General features: G+C 42.9%; 1 protein-coding gene across 3 annotated transcripts in view; it reads left to right on the plus strand.

The window, feature by feature from the left end:
• Positions 1 to 12,620, plus strand: part of WDR26 (WD repeat domain 26) — a 41,630-nt gene that overhangs the window by 13,627 nt on the left and 15,383 nt on the right. For all 3 annotated transcript variants that reach the window (XM_040636132.1, XM_040636131.1, XM_008697428.2), the window contains exons 7-8: positions 5,055 to 5,193; positions 10,964 to 11,104. In XM_040636132.1, the coding sequence (XP_040492066.1) occupies positions 5,055 to 5,193; positions 10,964 to 11,104 (280 nt within the window). The remainder of the gene's footprint in view (positions 1 to 5,054; positions 5,194 to 10,963; positions 11,105 to 12,620) is intronic.

Here is a 12,620-nt window from a genome sequence, read left to right on the forward strand (position 1 = left end):
TAATTACATGGTGTGCGTCTTAAATGTTCTAAAACAAAGCGATTAGAGATCCTTTTCCTTTTTGCCATTTTTGATTTTGTTCTTAACTTGCTTAGGAGAATTTTTTAATCTTGTCATTTGAGTTTCAGAATAGAGGTAGGAGATAATAGATTTTAAAAGAGTATATGGTTTTATCCTTCACAGCTCCTCTAGAGAATTTGAGACCAGTGTTAAAATTAAGGCAGATGTGAACTCAAACCATTTTTTGATTTGTTAATGTGTTGCTGGTGGAATGCAGTGAAAAGGATTTAGGGTAGACTTTATGGTTCAGGAGGTGTCAGTGGAAACTGAAATCTAGGAGAATGTGACCCACGTGTTTCCTAAGTGCCTTGATTTCTATTACAGTACCTGTGAAAGGAAATCATGGAAAATGTTTAGTCCGACTTTTTCCACCTCAGAACAGGGATCAACCTCTCCTCTAAAGCCGCGTAGAAAGCACTCCTGAGGTTTGCGTAGGAACGAAAGTTCACGCTCTTCAGAACTAACCACTGACGGACAGGGCTTCCCAATAATCTTCTAAAAACAGAACAAAGCTTTGACTCTGTGGTTCTGCCAGTCACCGCTACACGTGCGCGCACACACATGCACACACACGCTCGCCTTAGAGGCTGCTGCTTAAAGTAAGGCCCTTCTGTGCATTCACAGTATCTGTGTCCTTCACTCTTCAGATTTCTGCAGCCAACACACCACCACAGCTGTTGCTGGTGTTGGTGAGGAACAATTTCTTTATTAAATCCAGTGACTACTTTGCAGACTACATCCAGACCTTTCTATAGTATTGACTACTTTGCCTTGAAACTTCCTTTGACTTCGAAAACATTGCAGACTCTGTTTCACTGTTGGCTGCTTCTTAGGCTCCTCCTTTGTACCTGTCCCTTTCATAAGGGTGTGTTCCAGAAGGTTTCTTTGTCTTCCCACCCTCCTCCTTTAGATTCTGATGGAGGCCAGGTCTGGGGTAGAGCCGCGGGCTTGATCTCCTTTCGACCTTCATGCAACTGTATGCATTGCTTGAGTACTTTCCACGCAACATGTCAGAAGTAGAACTCCCCTCTCCTCTTACTGTCCTGCAAAGTCTGCTTTTCCTCTTGAATTCCCGCTCTCCGTGAGGGGCTGCCATCTCCCCAGTCTGTCCAAGCCAGACCGTCAGAGTCAGACACTGAGGAGGGACGTGTCCGGCAAGAAGTTAGTGTGTGCAGTCTTTACGGATTTGCTGAACTAGAAAAAGAAAACCTGAATGTGATTTAATTCCTAGTATTCCTCTTTCATCTAGAGGTCTTCAGAAGAAAGGTTGATATTTTTTAATATCTGCTTTACTCCCTTGTAGAAATTAGATTAGCACTGAAACTAGAAAACTCTTTATAAAGTAATTTTTAGCATTGAAATCTAAATACAAAGTTTTCTCTCTTTTCTCTGGAGAATAGAGAATTGATTATGAATAAGTGAACTGTAACTTTTTAAAACCCAAATCAGCACTGAAGAGTTTCATTAGATTGTGTATTTGTATTTTTCACAGTGTATACATATATTTGGTTAAATTTAATGGGGTATTTTTCACCAGCAACCAGTGGAAGGATGTTTCCATAGGTAACTTTATAAGTGTTCATTTTTTAGTAAAGGATTGTTAGGAAATATTTATGGAAGCATAAAATGTTAAGATTCAATTTAATTATAATACTATACTATTCAATTTTATTTGGGAAGGTACTGATATTTTTTAACACCATCTTAAATTTTAAATTTACTTGAAAAACAAAGTCATCAACTTTCATTTGTATACGTTTAAAATTAGGCTTTTAGTAAACCCGGGCTGTTAATTAGTCTTTTTCAAAGATTTAAATAATAACAATAATGTTAATTTAAATACCCCTTTAATGACTTGCAGTTACAACTGATTGTGAATAGACTGGATTATTTGTGCCCTAAATTCTGATTATGAAATGGTCCTTCCTTAAGGACATTTTACAACTCTGATTTTATTTTATTTTATTTTTTTTTTTACAACTCTGATTTTAGATCTATCTTTTCATTCGTGATCAATTTTACACTTTCAAATTATTGTGTATTTTGTGCCTAAATGTAAAGTGTTTCTCACTGAGTAAAGGACATCATTATTGATTACTACCTGTAAGAGGTGGGGAAACAGTTGTCGATATTGAAAGTACTTATTGTGACTGGAATTTTATCCAACAGGATCTCGAAAAATGCAGTTTAAAAAATTATATTTGAAAGAAAACTGGTGTTGGAGAGTCAGCCACAGGTTTAAACCTAATTCAGTTACCAGTTTATGGTATTTAAGTTACTTGTCCTCTTTGAGCCTCGTGAAGATAGTACTTGCCTTGCAAGGTGGTTTTGAGAATTAGCAGTATTATTTACAAATGTGTAGCATAGTGCTTGGCATGTAGTAAGTGCTTCATAAATGTCAACTGGTATCGATTCTGTTTAAGTTCACGTATAGAATAATAATTTAAAATTAGGGGCGCCTGGGTGGCACAGCGGTTGAGCGTCTGCCTTCAGCTCAGGGCGTGATCCCGGCGTTCTGGGATCGAGCCCCACATCAGGCTCCTCTGCTGGGAGCCTGCTTCTTCCTCTCCCACTCCCCCTGCTTGTGTTCCCTCTCTCGCTGGCTGTCTCTATCTCTGTCGAATAAATAAATAAAATCTTTAAAAAAAATAAATAAATAAATAAATAAATAAATAAATAAAATTAAAGCAGTTTTTAGACAATCTGAAAATTTAAATCAACCTCCAAATAGCCAGATGCCAAGGTAGATTCTGTGTGCCCAACAATGAATGTTAGTTTAGTTTTAAATATATATTACTTATCAGGCTGGTGAATTGATAAGACACATTTTTAAATTATAGATTGGTTGGGGAAAAAATAGGAAAGACCACTTTTTAAGACAGACTTTAAAGTTTGCCAAGTCATGGGGATGAAAAAGCACAGTGCAGGTGATGTAGTCAACAACACTGTAATAGACTCGTGGTGGACACTTTGTAGTGTGTACATAGTGGTAGAGTCACTGTTGTACACCCGAAACTAATTTACTGTTACATGTCAGCTGTACTTCAGTTAAAAAGAGAAACATTTATAGGGCGCCTGGGTGGCACAGTGGGTTGAACGTCTACTCCCAGTTTCGGCTCAGGTCATGATCTTGGGGTCGTGAGATCAAGCCCCACATCAGGCTCGAGCTCAGGGCAGAGTCTGCTTAAGATTTTCTCTCCCAGGGTGCTTGGGTAGCACAGTCGTTAAGCGTCTGCCTTCGGCTCAGGGCGTGATCCTGACGTTCCAGGATCGAGTCCCACATCGGGCTCCTCCGCTGGGAGCCTGCTTCTCCTCTCCCACTCCCCTGCTGTGTTCCCTCTCTCGCTGGCTGTCTCTCTGTCACATAAATAAATTTTAAAAACCTTCAAAAAAAAAAAAAGATTCCCTCTCCCTCTCCCTCTAACCCCTCCCCCCCAAAAGAAAGAAAAGTTATCCACTAATGTTTAAATAACTTTCATAATCTTACAGAGACTCTAATAGAGTGCTGTACTATTCAGAAAGTAGCCACTAATTACATGTGGCCATTTAAATTTAAAAGTAAAGAAATTAAAATTACATTTAAAAATCCAGTTCCTCAGGTGTCCTAGCCACATTGCAAGTACTGAGCAGCCACACACGGCCAGGGCTCCTTGGTTAGACGTTAAACAGTGCGTAACCTTTCTAAGCACAGAAAGCTCTAGTGGAGGGTGCTGCTGTTGAAGTTGGAGGAGGATAGAATGGTTTTTATTGGTTTTTTTTTTTTTTTTTAAGATTTTATTTATTTATTTGACAGAGAGACAGCCAGCGAGAGAGGGAACACAAGCAGGGGGAGTGGGAGAGGAAGAAGCAGGCTGTCCGCTGAGCCGGGAGCCTGATGCAGGGCTCAATCCCAGGACCCTGGGATCATGACCTGAGCCAAAGGCAGACGCTTAACAACTGAGCCACCCAGGCACCCCTAGAATGGTTTTTAAAAGTGAGTTTACACATGGTTTGAAAAGTGCTTCCTGCGAACAGTCACTCTTGTGGTCGCCTTTCCTCTCAAAGTCAGAAGTCGTAGAGTTCTTTGCCCCTCATCTAGTAGCTGCCGCCGAGGAAATGCCAGCCAGGCGTTGGGCTCCCTGTAAATGCCCCACCTTCATCATCTCATTCTTGTATGTCATCCTTGTATAAAGAATTTCATGACGTGGCTACTGTTCTCTTTAGTTTATGGTTTGAAAACTTGAGACTTGGATTAAATGAGTTTCCCGGTTTCTGGGAAACAACCTAGTAAGTGGCTGAGGCAGGACTGGAACCAAAGTCTCTCTGACTCTGCTGACCCCTGTTCTTAAGGCTTTATTCTTAGCCATTGCAGCCCCTTCCCTCTGTTGCACTTCTCTACTCCCCCCGAAATACCTCTGAGTATCTGTTGCGTTCCAGGAATTGTAGATGTCTTTCTTGCCCTGAGAAGAACCCTGTTAGGTGTCTATTAATCTCCTTTTCTAGATGAGGGAACTGAGGCTCAAAGGAGTGAAATGACTTGCCAAAGACATGAAAGCTCGTGACCCAAACTTGTCTGCGGTGCCTCATCTGTTTTTGTCACATCAAGTTGCTTCTATGTAAATAAAAATGCACATTCCTCGTGATGCTGGCCAACTTATACAAAGTTGAAACCCTGATTATTAATTTTTATTTATATGAATTGACTTAATCAGGCCAAAAAATTCTGTAATGGACAAATGCTTTTACTCTTGTTTAATCTTGAGAAAGGGGAAAAGAATAAATTGTACATTGAAGCAGACTTCAGATTACTGATTTCCCCTGAGATTGCCTTGACTAATGTTGTGATGACCTGTCTTCAACATACCGCCGTAAACTCTATTAAGATCTACAAAGGCATTCATATCTTTTTTTTAAAGTTTTTGTACCCAGAGAAGTTTTATTACTTGTTTCACCTTTTTCATTATTAGATTACTCTATTTTGAAAGAATAATTATGTGTGGACTTCTTTGTTTTAGGAGGCAGTTCCCATGTTATACTCAGCAGATACTTACGGAGCATTGTAATGAAGTGTGGTTCTGTAAATTCTCCAATGATGGCACGAAACTAGCAACAGGATCGAAAGATACCACAGTTATCATATGGCAAGTTGATCCGGTACGTACTCCGGTGCGTGTGTCTGTAGACTACAAAAAAGGTAATTCGTCATCTAATCACATATGTTCTAAGTGTGCATATACAAATGTATTCTTTCCTAAGAGCATTTCTTTGTCATTTTTGTCATGTCTTACCTCTTCCTGTGTTTTCTAGGTGATATATGTAAATTCATATACACAGTAAGTGCGTGCTGGTGATTGTGCTAATAATCCGTGCGTGTGCGATCTGGTTCAGTCCTCAGAATAACTCTGTGAGACACTCCCATCTCTTGTTTTCAGATCAGGAAACTGAGGTAGACGTTAAGTGCCCAAACTCTCAGAGCTAGTAAGTGGCAAAGTTAGACTGAAATCCGGGAATAGTTGTACTCCAGGCCTGCTGCTCTTTGTGCCCCTTGCCCACTTGTATCTTTGTTAATATTCGATTTACCATTCTGTCACAAGTTAGGAAAGACTCGTTAACCGTTTGCTTTCTGAAATCTTTCATTGTCTTGTGTGATCTGTGGAACTTCTGTTAAACAACCCCTCCACCTTATTATATACAAAAAGTACTGTATTCTGGATTTAAAATTCTGAGTTCTCTCTAAAATCAGATTTTGTCTTTGTTTATAACAAGATGACTTACAGATTTGTAGAAATAAGTATTTCCATTTCTTTTAGCCAATGGAACATTTATTAACCTATCAAAAGAAGTACATGCCTCTAAATAGGTTAAGGAGAAATACTTGGTTTAAATCATAACTAAATCATCTTATTTTAAAATTTAGAATTAGAATATGATATTAGTCCCAAATAAAGTTGTGGACTTTTACATTGAAAAAAATAGAGAAACGGGCCATAGGGGGGTGGTGCCTGGGCGGCTCAGCTGGTTAAGGGTCTGCCTTCCGCTCAGGTCATGATCCCAGGATCCTGGGATCAAGCCCCAAGTCCCTCTGTCTGCTGCTCCCCCTGTTTGTGCGTGCGTGCTCCCCCCCCCCGACAAATAAATAAAATATTTAAATTAAAAAAAAAAAAAAGAGTCGGGCGCCCAGCTGGCTCAGTCAGTAGAGCATTTAATTCTTGATCTCTGGGTTATGAATTCAAGCCCCTATACTGGGTATAGAGTTGATTTTTAAAAAGAAAAAGAATCAAATTTGAGAGCATACCTCAATTTTTGTGTACCTGCAATATGCTATGAATGATGGAAAGGTGGTAAATAAGACCTATTCTTTGCCGTGAAGCAGGCATTCTTTTTTTGTACCATGTAGTACTTTGGCAGTCTGATGACCCTGTGGACCCCCCCGCAGAATGATGTTGTTAAATGCATAAATCAAAACGCATAGTAAACTAAAGTGTATGTTACATAGTAATTATCTAGGAAGTCCAATTATTGAAATATGGTTATCAAAATAGTATAAAAACAGATCCAGTATAACAATATGTTGCTTTTTGTTTTTTTAAGATTTATTTGAGAGAAAGAGAGAGCACAAGCAGGGGGAGGAGCAGAGGCAGAGGGAGAAGCTGACTCCCCGCTGAGCAGGGAGCCTGACATGGGGCTCGATCCCGGAACCCCGGGATCATGACCTGAGCTAAAGGCAGACACTCAACTGACTGAGCTACCCAGGCACCCCAATATGTTTCTTTTTTATTAACACATTAAACAACAAATTCTGGGGCGCCTGGGTGGCACAGCGGTTGGGCGTCTGCCTTCGGCTCAGGGCGTGATCCTGGCGTTATGGGGTCGAGCCCCACATCAGGCTCCTCCGCTATGAGCCTGCTTCTTCCTCTCCCACTCCCCCTGCTTGTGTTCCCTCTCTCGCTGGCTGTCTCTATATCTGTCAAATAAATAAATAAAATCTTTAAAAATAAATAAATAAACAACAAATTCTAGGGGCGTCTGGGTGGCGCAGTCATTAAGCGTCTGCCTTCTGGGATCGAGCCCCGCATCAGGCTCCTCTGCTGGGAGCCTGCTTCTTCCTGTCCCACTCCCCCTGCTTATGTTCCCGCTCTCGCTGGCTGTTTTTTCTCTCAAATAAATAAAATCTTTTAAAAAATAAAATAACAAATTCTAGCAAGAGAGCTAACAACCATCAAATTTTGAAGTAGTGATGAGCATAAATATTTCAAGATAGCTGCAACAACTATAATGTGGTACGAAAATATTTGAGAGTCCTTTATTAACAGTCACCTGATACAGAGAAGGCTAATGCACTGAGTGTATCACCTGCTGTTACCTTGTTGATTGCCTTCATTCAAGATTGAAGGAAATACTGAATTTCAGCCTATGGTTAATGAAAATAAAGATGTGCGTTTGTCCTCCCATTTAAGTTCAAGGATCCCTGCCTCTGTCCCTGACTGACTACGTATAGGCTGCAGGTAACGCCTGGGAAAGGAACGTACGGTGTAGAAAAGGAAATAAACACCCCATAGTATGTTTCACGCAGGACGTGCAAAGTGTCACGAAAGCGCAGAACGCTGCCCAGGTGAGAGCGCCTGGTCTGAGCCTCGATGCTCACAGCACAGGGAGGGACAGGAGAGGGCATTCTGGGAAGAGAGGGACCTTACCTTCTCCTCCCCCACTGTCCAATAAGAGGATAGGATGAGTAAGGCAAAGAGTGGGAAATCAGACTAGAAAAATTGTGTGGATCCGATCGTGGTCTCTGAACACCGTTCTGAGGAGTCGTATTTCAGCAATTATTTGCAAGACGTCTGAACAGAAAGCATCTCAAACTATGCTTTATTAGGTTTTCTTTGGCAGCACTGTGTCACCCGTGCCCTTCATTTAGCTCATATTTACTGAGCATAGGCTTATGCGAGGCCTTACCGTGAGCTCATGATAGTGCCGTGTAATTGTTCTGTGGTGGGTGCCACAGGGGCTCAAGGGAGAAACCCCCCAGAACTGGAAAGTAAGACGAGTGAGTCGTAGCAGAAGAAGGAGTAAATCGTCATTGAGGCAAAACCATTAACTACTGGCCCCCCCGGGACACGTGGGAAAGGAGAACGTGGCTGGTGTCTGGGCAGTCGCAGGGAGGAGGTTACACTGCAGAGTGGCCCGTGAGGTTAGCGGAGTTGGTAGCCGCCAGTCAAGCAGGATCTTGTGTACTTGGCTACGGAGTTTAGACCAGAGCGCTTTTGTCGGAGTTGGGGTTACGTGTAAAGGGCTTTAGTGGCCAGATGAGCTTGGGAAACGCAGGGTTAATGCTTTCATGCCAGCCTGAGATGCCGTGGGTTTTAGAGTTCGGTAGGATCGTATTTTATTATGTCAAATACTGTTTGAAAAACTAATAAGAAAATTGGTGATCTTTTTGAGTATGTGTTTTGTGTGTGTGTGTGTGTGTGTGTGTGTGTGTTTTAATGGATAGAAAACAGAATACATGGAGAAGGACCTTAAGATTTGAGGTGATGGACACACCTGAGTGGCTCAGTTGGTTGAGAGTCTGACTCCTGACGTCGACTCAGGTCATGATCTCACAGTTGTGGGATCGTGCCCTGTGTTGGGTTCCACACCTACTTTATTAAAAAAAAAAAAAAAAAAAAAAGATTTGAAGTGATGTGATCCCAAAGCCTGGTTTCTTTTAACAGCTTTTCTTACCTTTCCACCCCAAAAACATTTTAGCTTCCCGACCCAAAATCTGGGCACAGTGAAGTAGGTTCCATGAACATGGTGGGTTAGTGTGGAGACACTGTATTTGTGAAGGTCTCGCATTTGTATTCCCGTTTCTTTTCAGCTTTAGTTTTTACAGGATTATATTAGCGTGCTGAAACAATTAGTGTTTTAGTTAAATACTTCTGAAGTAGTTCATCATGAGTTTAGAGGAGACTGCTTGTGTGGCCCCGAAGCACCACTGTGAGCGCATCCAAAAGCCCGGACGTCTCGTGAGGTTACACCGGCCTCTCTGACCCGCGGTGCCTGTTAGCCTTCTCCCAGGGAGGAATCAGAGGTAGTGGCAGTGTTAGCTCGTTTTCGTCAGACATGGCGGTTTGGACTAGGTGGTGGAATAAATGATAAACGTAGGGTCCGGTGAAGAAACAAAGTGCATTAAACACATCCATTTGTCAGTGACATTTCTGGCAAAATAATTACCAACCTAGTTTCATCGTAGGAGTTCCAGACCCATTTCTCTCTCTCTCTCTTTTTTTTTTTAAGACTTTATTTATTAGAGAACACGAGTGGGGGGAGGAACAGAGGGAGAGGACTAAGCAGACTCCCTCTGAGCACAGAGCCCAACTCGGGACTCGATCCCAGGACCCCAAAATCATGACCTGAGCCAAAGTCAGATGCCCAACCGACTGAGCCACCCTGGCACCCCTCCAGACCCATTTTTAACTGCTTATGGGTCCTCGCCATTAGACTTCCACAGGCCCAGTACTGGTCTCAGTCAGTCTTTGACCAAAGTCTAACACTTAACTCATGGCTTTTTGCCACCTCCAGCCAAATCCCCGCTGGCTCCGTTTCCTGTGCACGTCTATCCTTGCCCCATACAGCAGAAACCATGTTGTCTTTGGACATTTCTTGTCTCCTGTCATACATATTTTATGTCCCAAGTACATTCTGATCTGACCTCTTTCAGTCAAGACTTTATTCATTTTGGACCTTGTTTTCTTGTCTTAATTGTAATGGCTCATGTCGGCCCTTGAGGGGTGTCTGTGTCCCATGTCTGTTCATTCTGATTCATCTTCCACATCGTCATGCAAGTTCTCCTAAAACCAAATATTCTGTTATGTATTCACCAGCTTAAGAGTCTTCAGCAGCTCAGCACTCACAGGCTAAAGTTGAACCCCTTAGGCTCAAGCAAAGGTGTCTGCTTAGGGGGGAGGGGAGGAATAGTTAACCTTCAGGTTATGAGAATTGGCCGAGGTACTGTTGGGGACCAGTGCTCATACTGAGTACCACTAAAGAGCGGCAGCGCTGCTGGCGGGAAGGGGACGTGGTGTGGACACTCGGGAGACAGTTCCTCAAAACGCGAGAGCTGGAGTTGGCAGCTCCACTCCGGTGTGTAGCCAAAGGAAACAAAAACGCAGGTCTGCACAAAAACTTGTCTGTAGTTCTAGCAGCATTGTGTATAGTAGCCAAAAACTGGAGACAAGCCTCACGGTCATCAGCTGCTGAGTGGATGAACCAAGTAGGGTATGTCCGTAGAAAGGACTGTCGGCCAACGGAAAGGAGTGAGTTACTGACACACGCTGCAGCATGGATGAACCCTGGAAACATTCCGCTGAGCGAGAGAAGCCAGTTACAGAGCACCCCACGTTGTAGGATCCCGTGTGTGTGAAATGTCCAGAACAGGCGAATCCGTGGAGAAAGGGACGTGGGGGAGGGGAAGCATGGGCTTGCTTTGTGGGGCAGCGAGAAAGTTCTCAGCTTGGATAGTGATGGTGGCTGCACAACTCCGTGAACACACTCAAGGTCACGGGATTGCATACTTTGAAGGGTGAATTTCATGGTGCAGAAGTTCTCAGTCAAGCCATTTTCATAAATAAGAGGTCACTGTTAGTGCACCTGCTTTTGGTTTCCTTGGAAGCCTCGCGGGCGTGAAGCCTGTGTGGTCTTTGTATTTCCATCCAGCACCCCGTGCCTGGTGTGTAGCAGACGTCTACTGGGTGTTGTAGTGTGAGCAAGGCTTTGTGAACCAAGCCGTCGGGGCTTCAGGTAGGGGGAAGTAGGTCAAGTCTGGGGAAAGGTCCTCAGGTTTACTTAACATCATCAGCATATATCCTTGCAGCCATTTCAGTTCTGATGGCGAGAAAACCATGGACCATGGGGACTCTAACCACGTCGTCTCCTTCCCTCCTAGGATACACACCTGCTAAAACTGCTTAAAACCTTAGAAGGACATGCTTACGGCGTCTCGTACATCGCGTGGAGTCCGGATGACAGCTACCTGGTCGCTTGTGGCCCAGACGACTGCTCTGAGCTCTGGCTTTGGAATGTACAAGTGAGCGCATTCGTCCGTGCCTGAGCCCTTCAGGCCAGCGTGGCCATCCTGCACGCTCTCCTTATAGCTTGGTTCTTGCTCGCTAGAACACGGCCACTCAGCCTCAGTGACCAGAGTGTAAACCTCATAAAAGAGAATTCAGCGCATGGAGCCCAGGTGTCCACGCTTAGCAGCTTAACTGTCCTGCTGAGCAGAAGTGTGTTCAGGAATGTTATGCTTTGTACTGTGGAATTCGTACTATTTACCGTGGTACTTTTACCCTGAGAAGATTTTTACGGTGGTTTCATAGTTTGATAATTGTATGCAAAACTTACCTTTCAAGTCTGCAAACATCTTCAGGGAACCAGATCTCTTGTTCTGGTCAAGGTCATACTGTCATCTCCTTACTGTGTTTAATATGCTGATCTAGTTTAGGGAAAGTAATGATGTTTCAGTACTTTTAATAAGGAGTCTGTTACTGTTTCTAAATGAAAACTTGACCTTTATCCAGGGTCCCTTTTTTTTTTTTAAACAAAAATTAGCTTTAAGTTCCATTATTTTTGTACTATGTTTTGAAACCTTATAGTTCCAATTTAATTTTTTTTTTAACTTCGTTCTGTAAGATGGCTGGTTAGATGCTGTTCTTTTCATTTTTTTGCCCTGAGACAAGGGCCTGGTCGGGGCTGTGGTCTGAGTGTACCATGTAGGTTGACGGGGTAGGACTGTGAGTTCGGGGACCTGTACATGAGTTGGTTTTTACTGAGAGAGTGGAGCTGAAACTGCGCACAAGTGTGCAGGGGGCAGAGCGCCCTGCTGTCACGCAGGACGGTCTCGTTACTGCTCCCTTACTACTTCGGTTTCAACCCCAGTTTTTCATTACGAAAATTGTGAAATACTAGGAAAGGTGGAGGAGGACAGCGGTGACCCTTGCCCACCACCTCTGATTCAGCGATGAACATTCTGTATATTTCGTGTGGACATGCATGTGTGCACACGTGTAGACGTGCATACACAGACATCCACGTCCAGGACATTTGGAGGAAATTACAGATACGATGTTTTACACCAAATACTTAAGCATATATCTTCTAGAAAGTAATACCCCCCATATAACACGTCCTCATCTTATTCAGGAACGTTAGCTATCATTTAATTCTCTAATATCTAATGTTCGTTTCATAATTAAAATCCCCAGTTGTTCCCCAAATGCCTTTAGGCCATTTTTATCAAACCAGTGTGTCATCGGTATTTGCGATTGGGTTCGGGGGGACGGCAAAGCCCAGAAGAGAAGAAACGGCTTTTTCTCAGTAGAACAGACTGGAATGAATCTGACCTGAAAGACAAAATGGGTTTTTTCCCATTAAAGCTTTTTTTTTCCCCCCCTCAAAGAGAAGACGTATGGAGTCCTAATCATATAGTAGTAGACAGAATCGATGGCTGCCGTAGTCTTCCTTTGAGTCAATTCTGAGTTTCTGGACAATTAGAGGGTGTTCTAGCTGAACTGTTTTGCTGTGCGTTACTTGACAGACTTGGTTTT

The sequence above is a fragment of the Ursus maritimus genome, unplaced genomic scaffold (genome assembly GCF_017311325.1).
Source record: "Ursus maritimus isolate PB19 unplaced genomic scaffold, ASM1731132v1 scaffold_2, whole genome shotgun sequence".
NCBI classification, from domain to species: domain Eukaryota; kingdom Metazoa; phylum Chordata; class Mammalia; order Carnivora; family Ursidae; genus Ursus; species Ursus maritimus.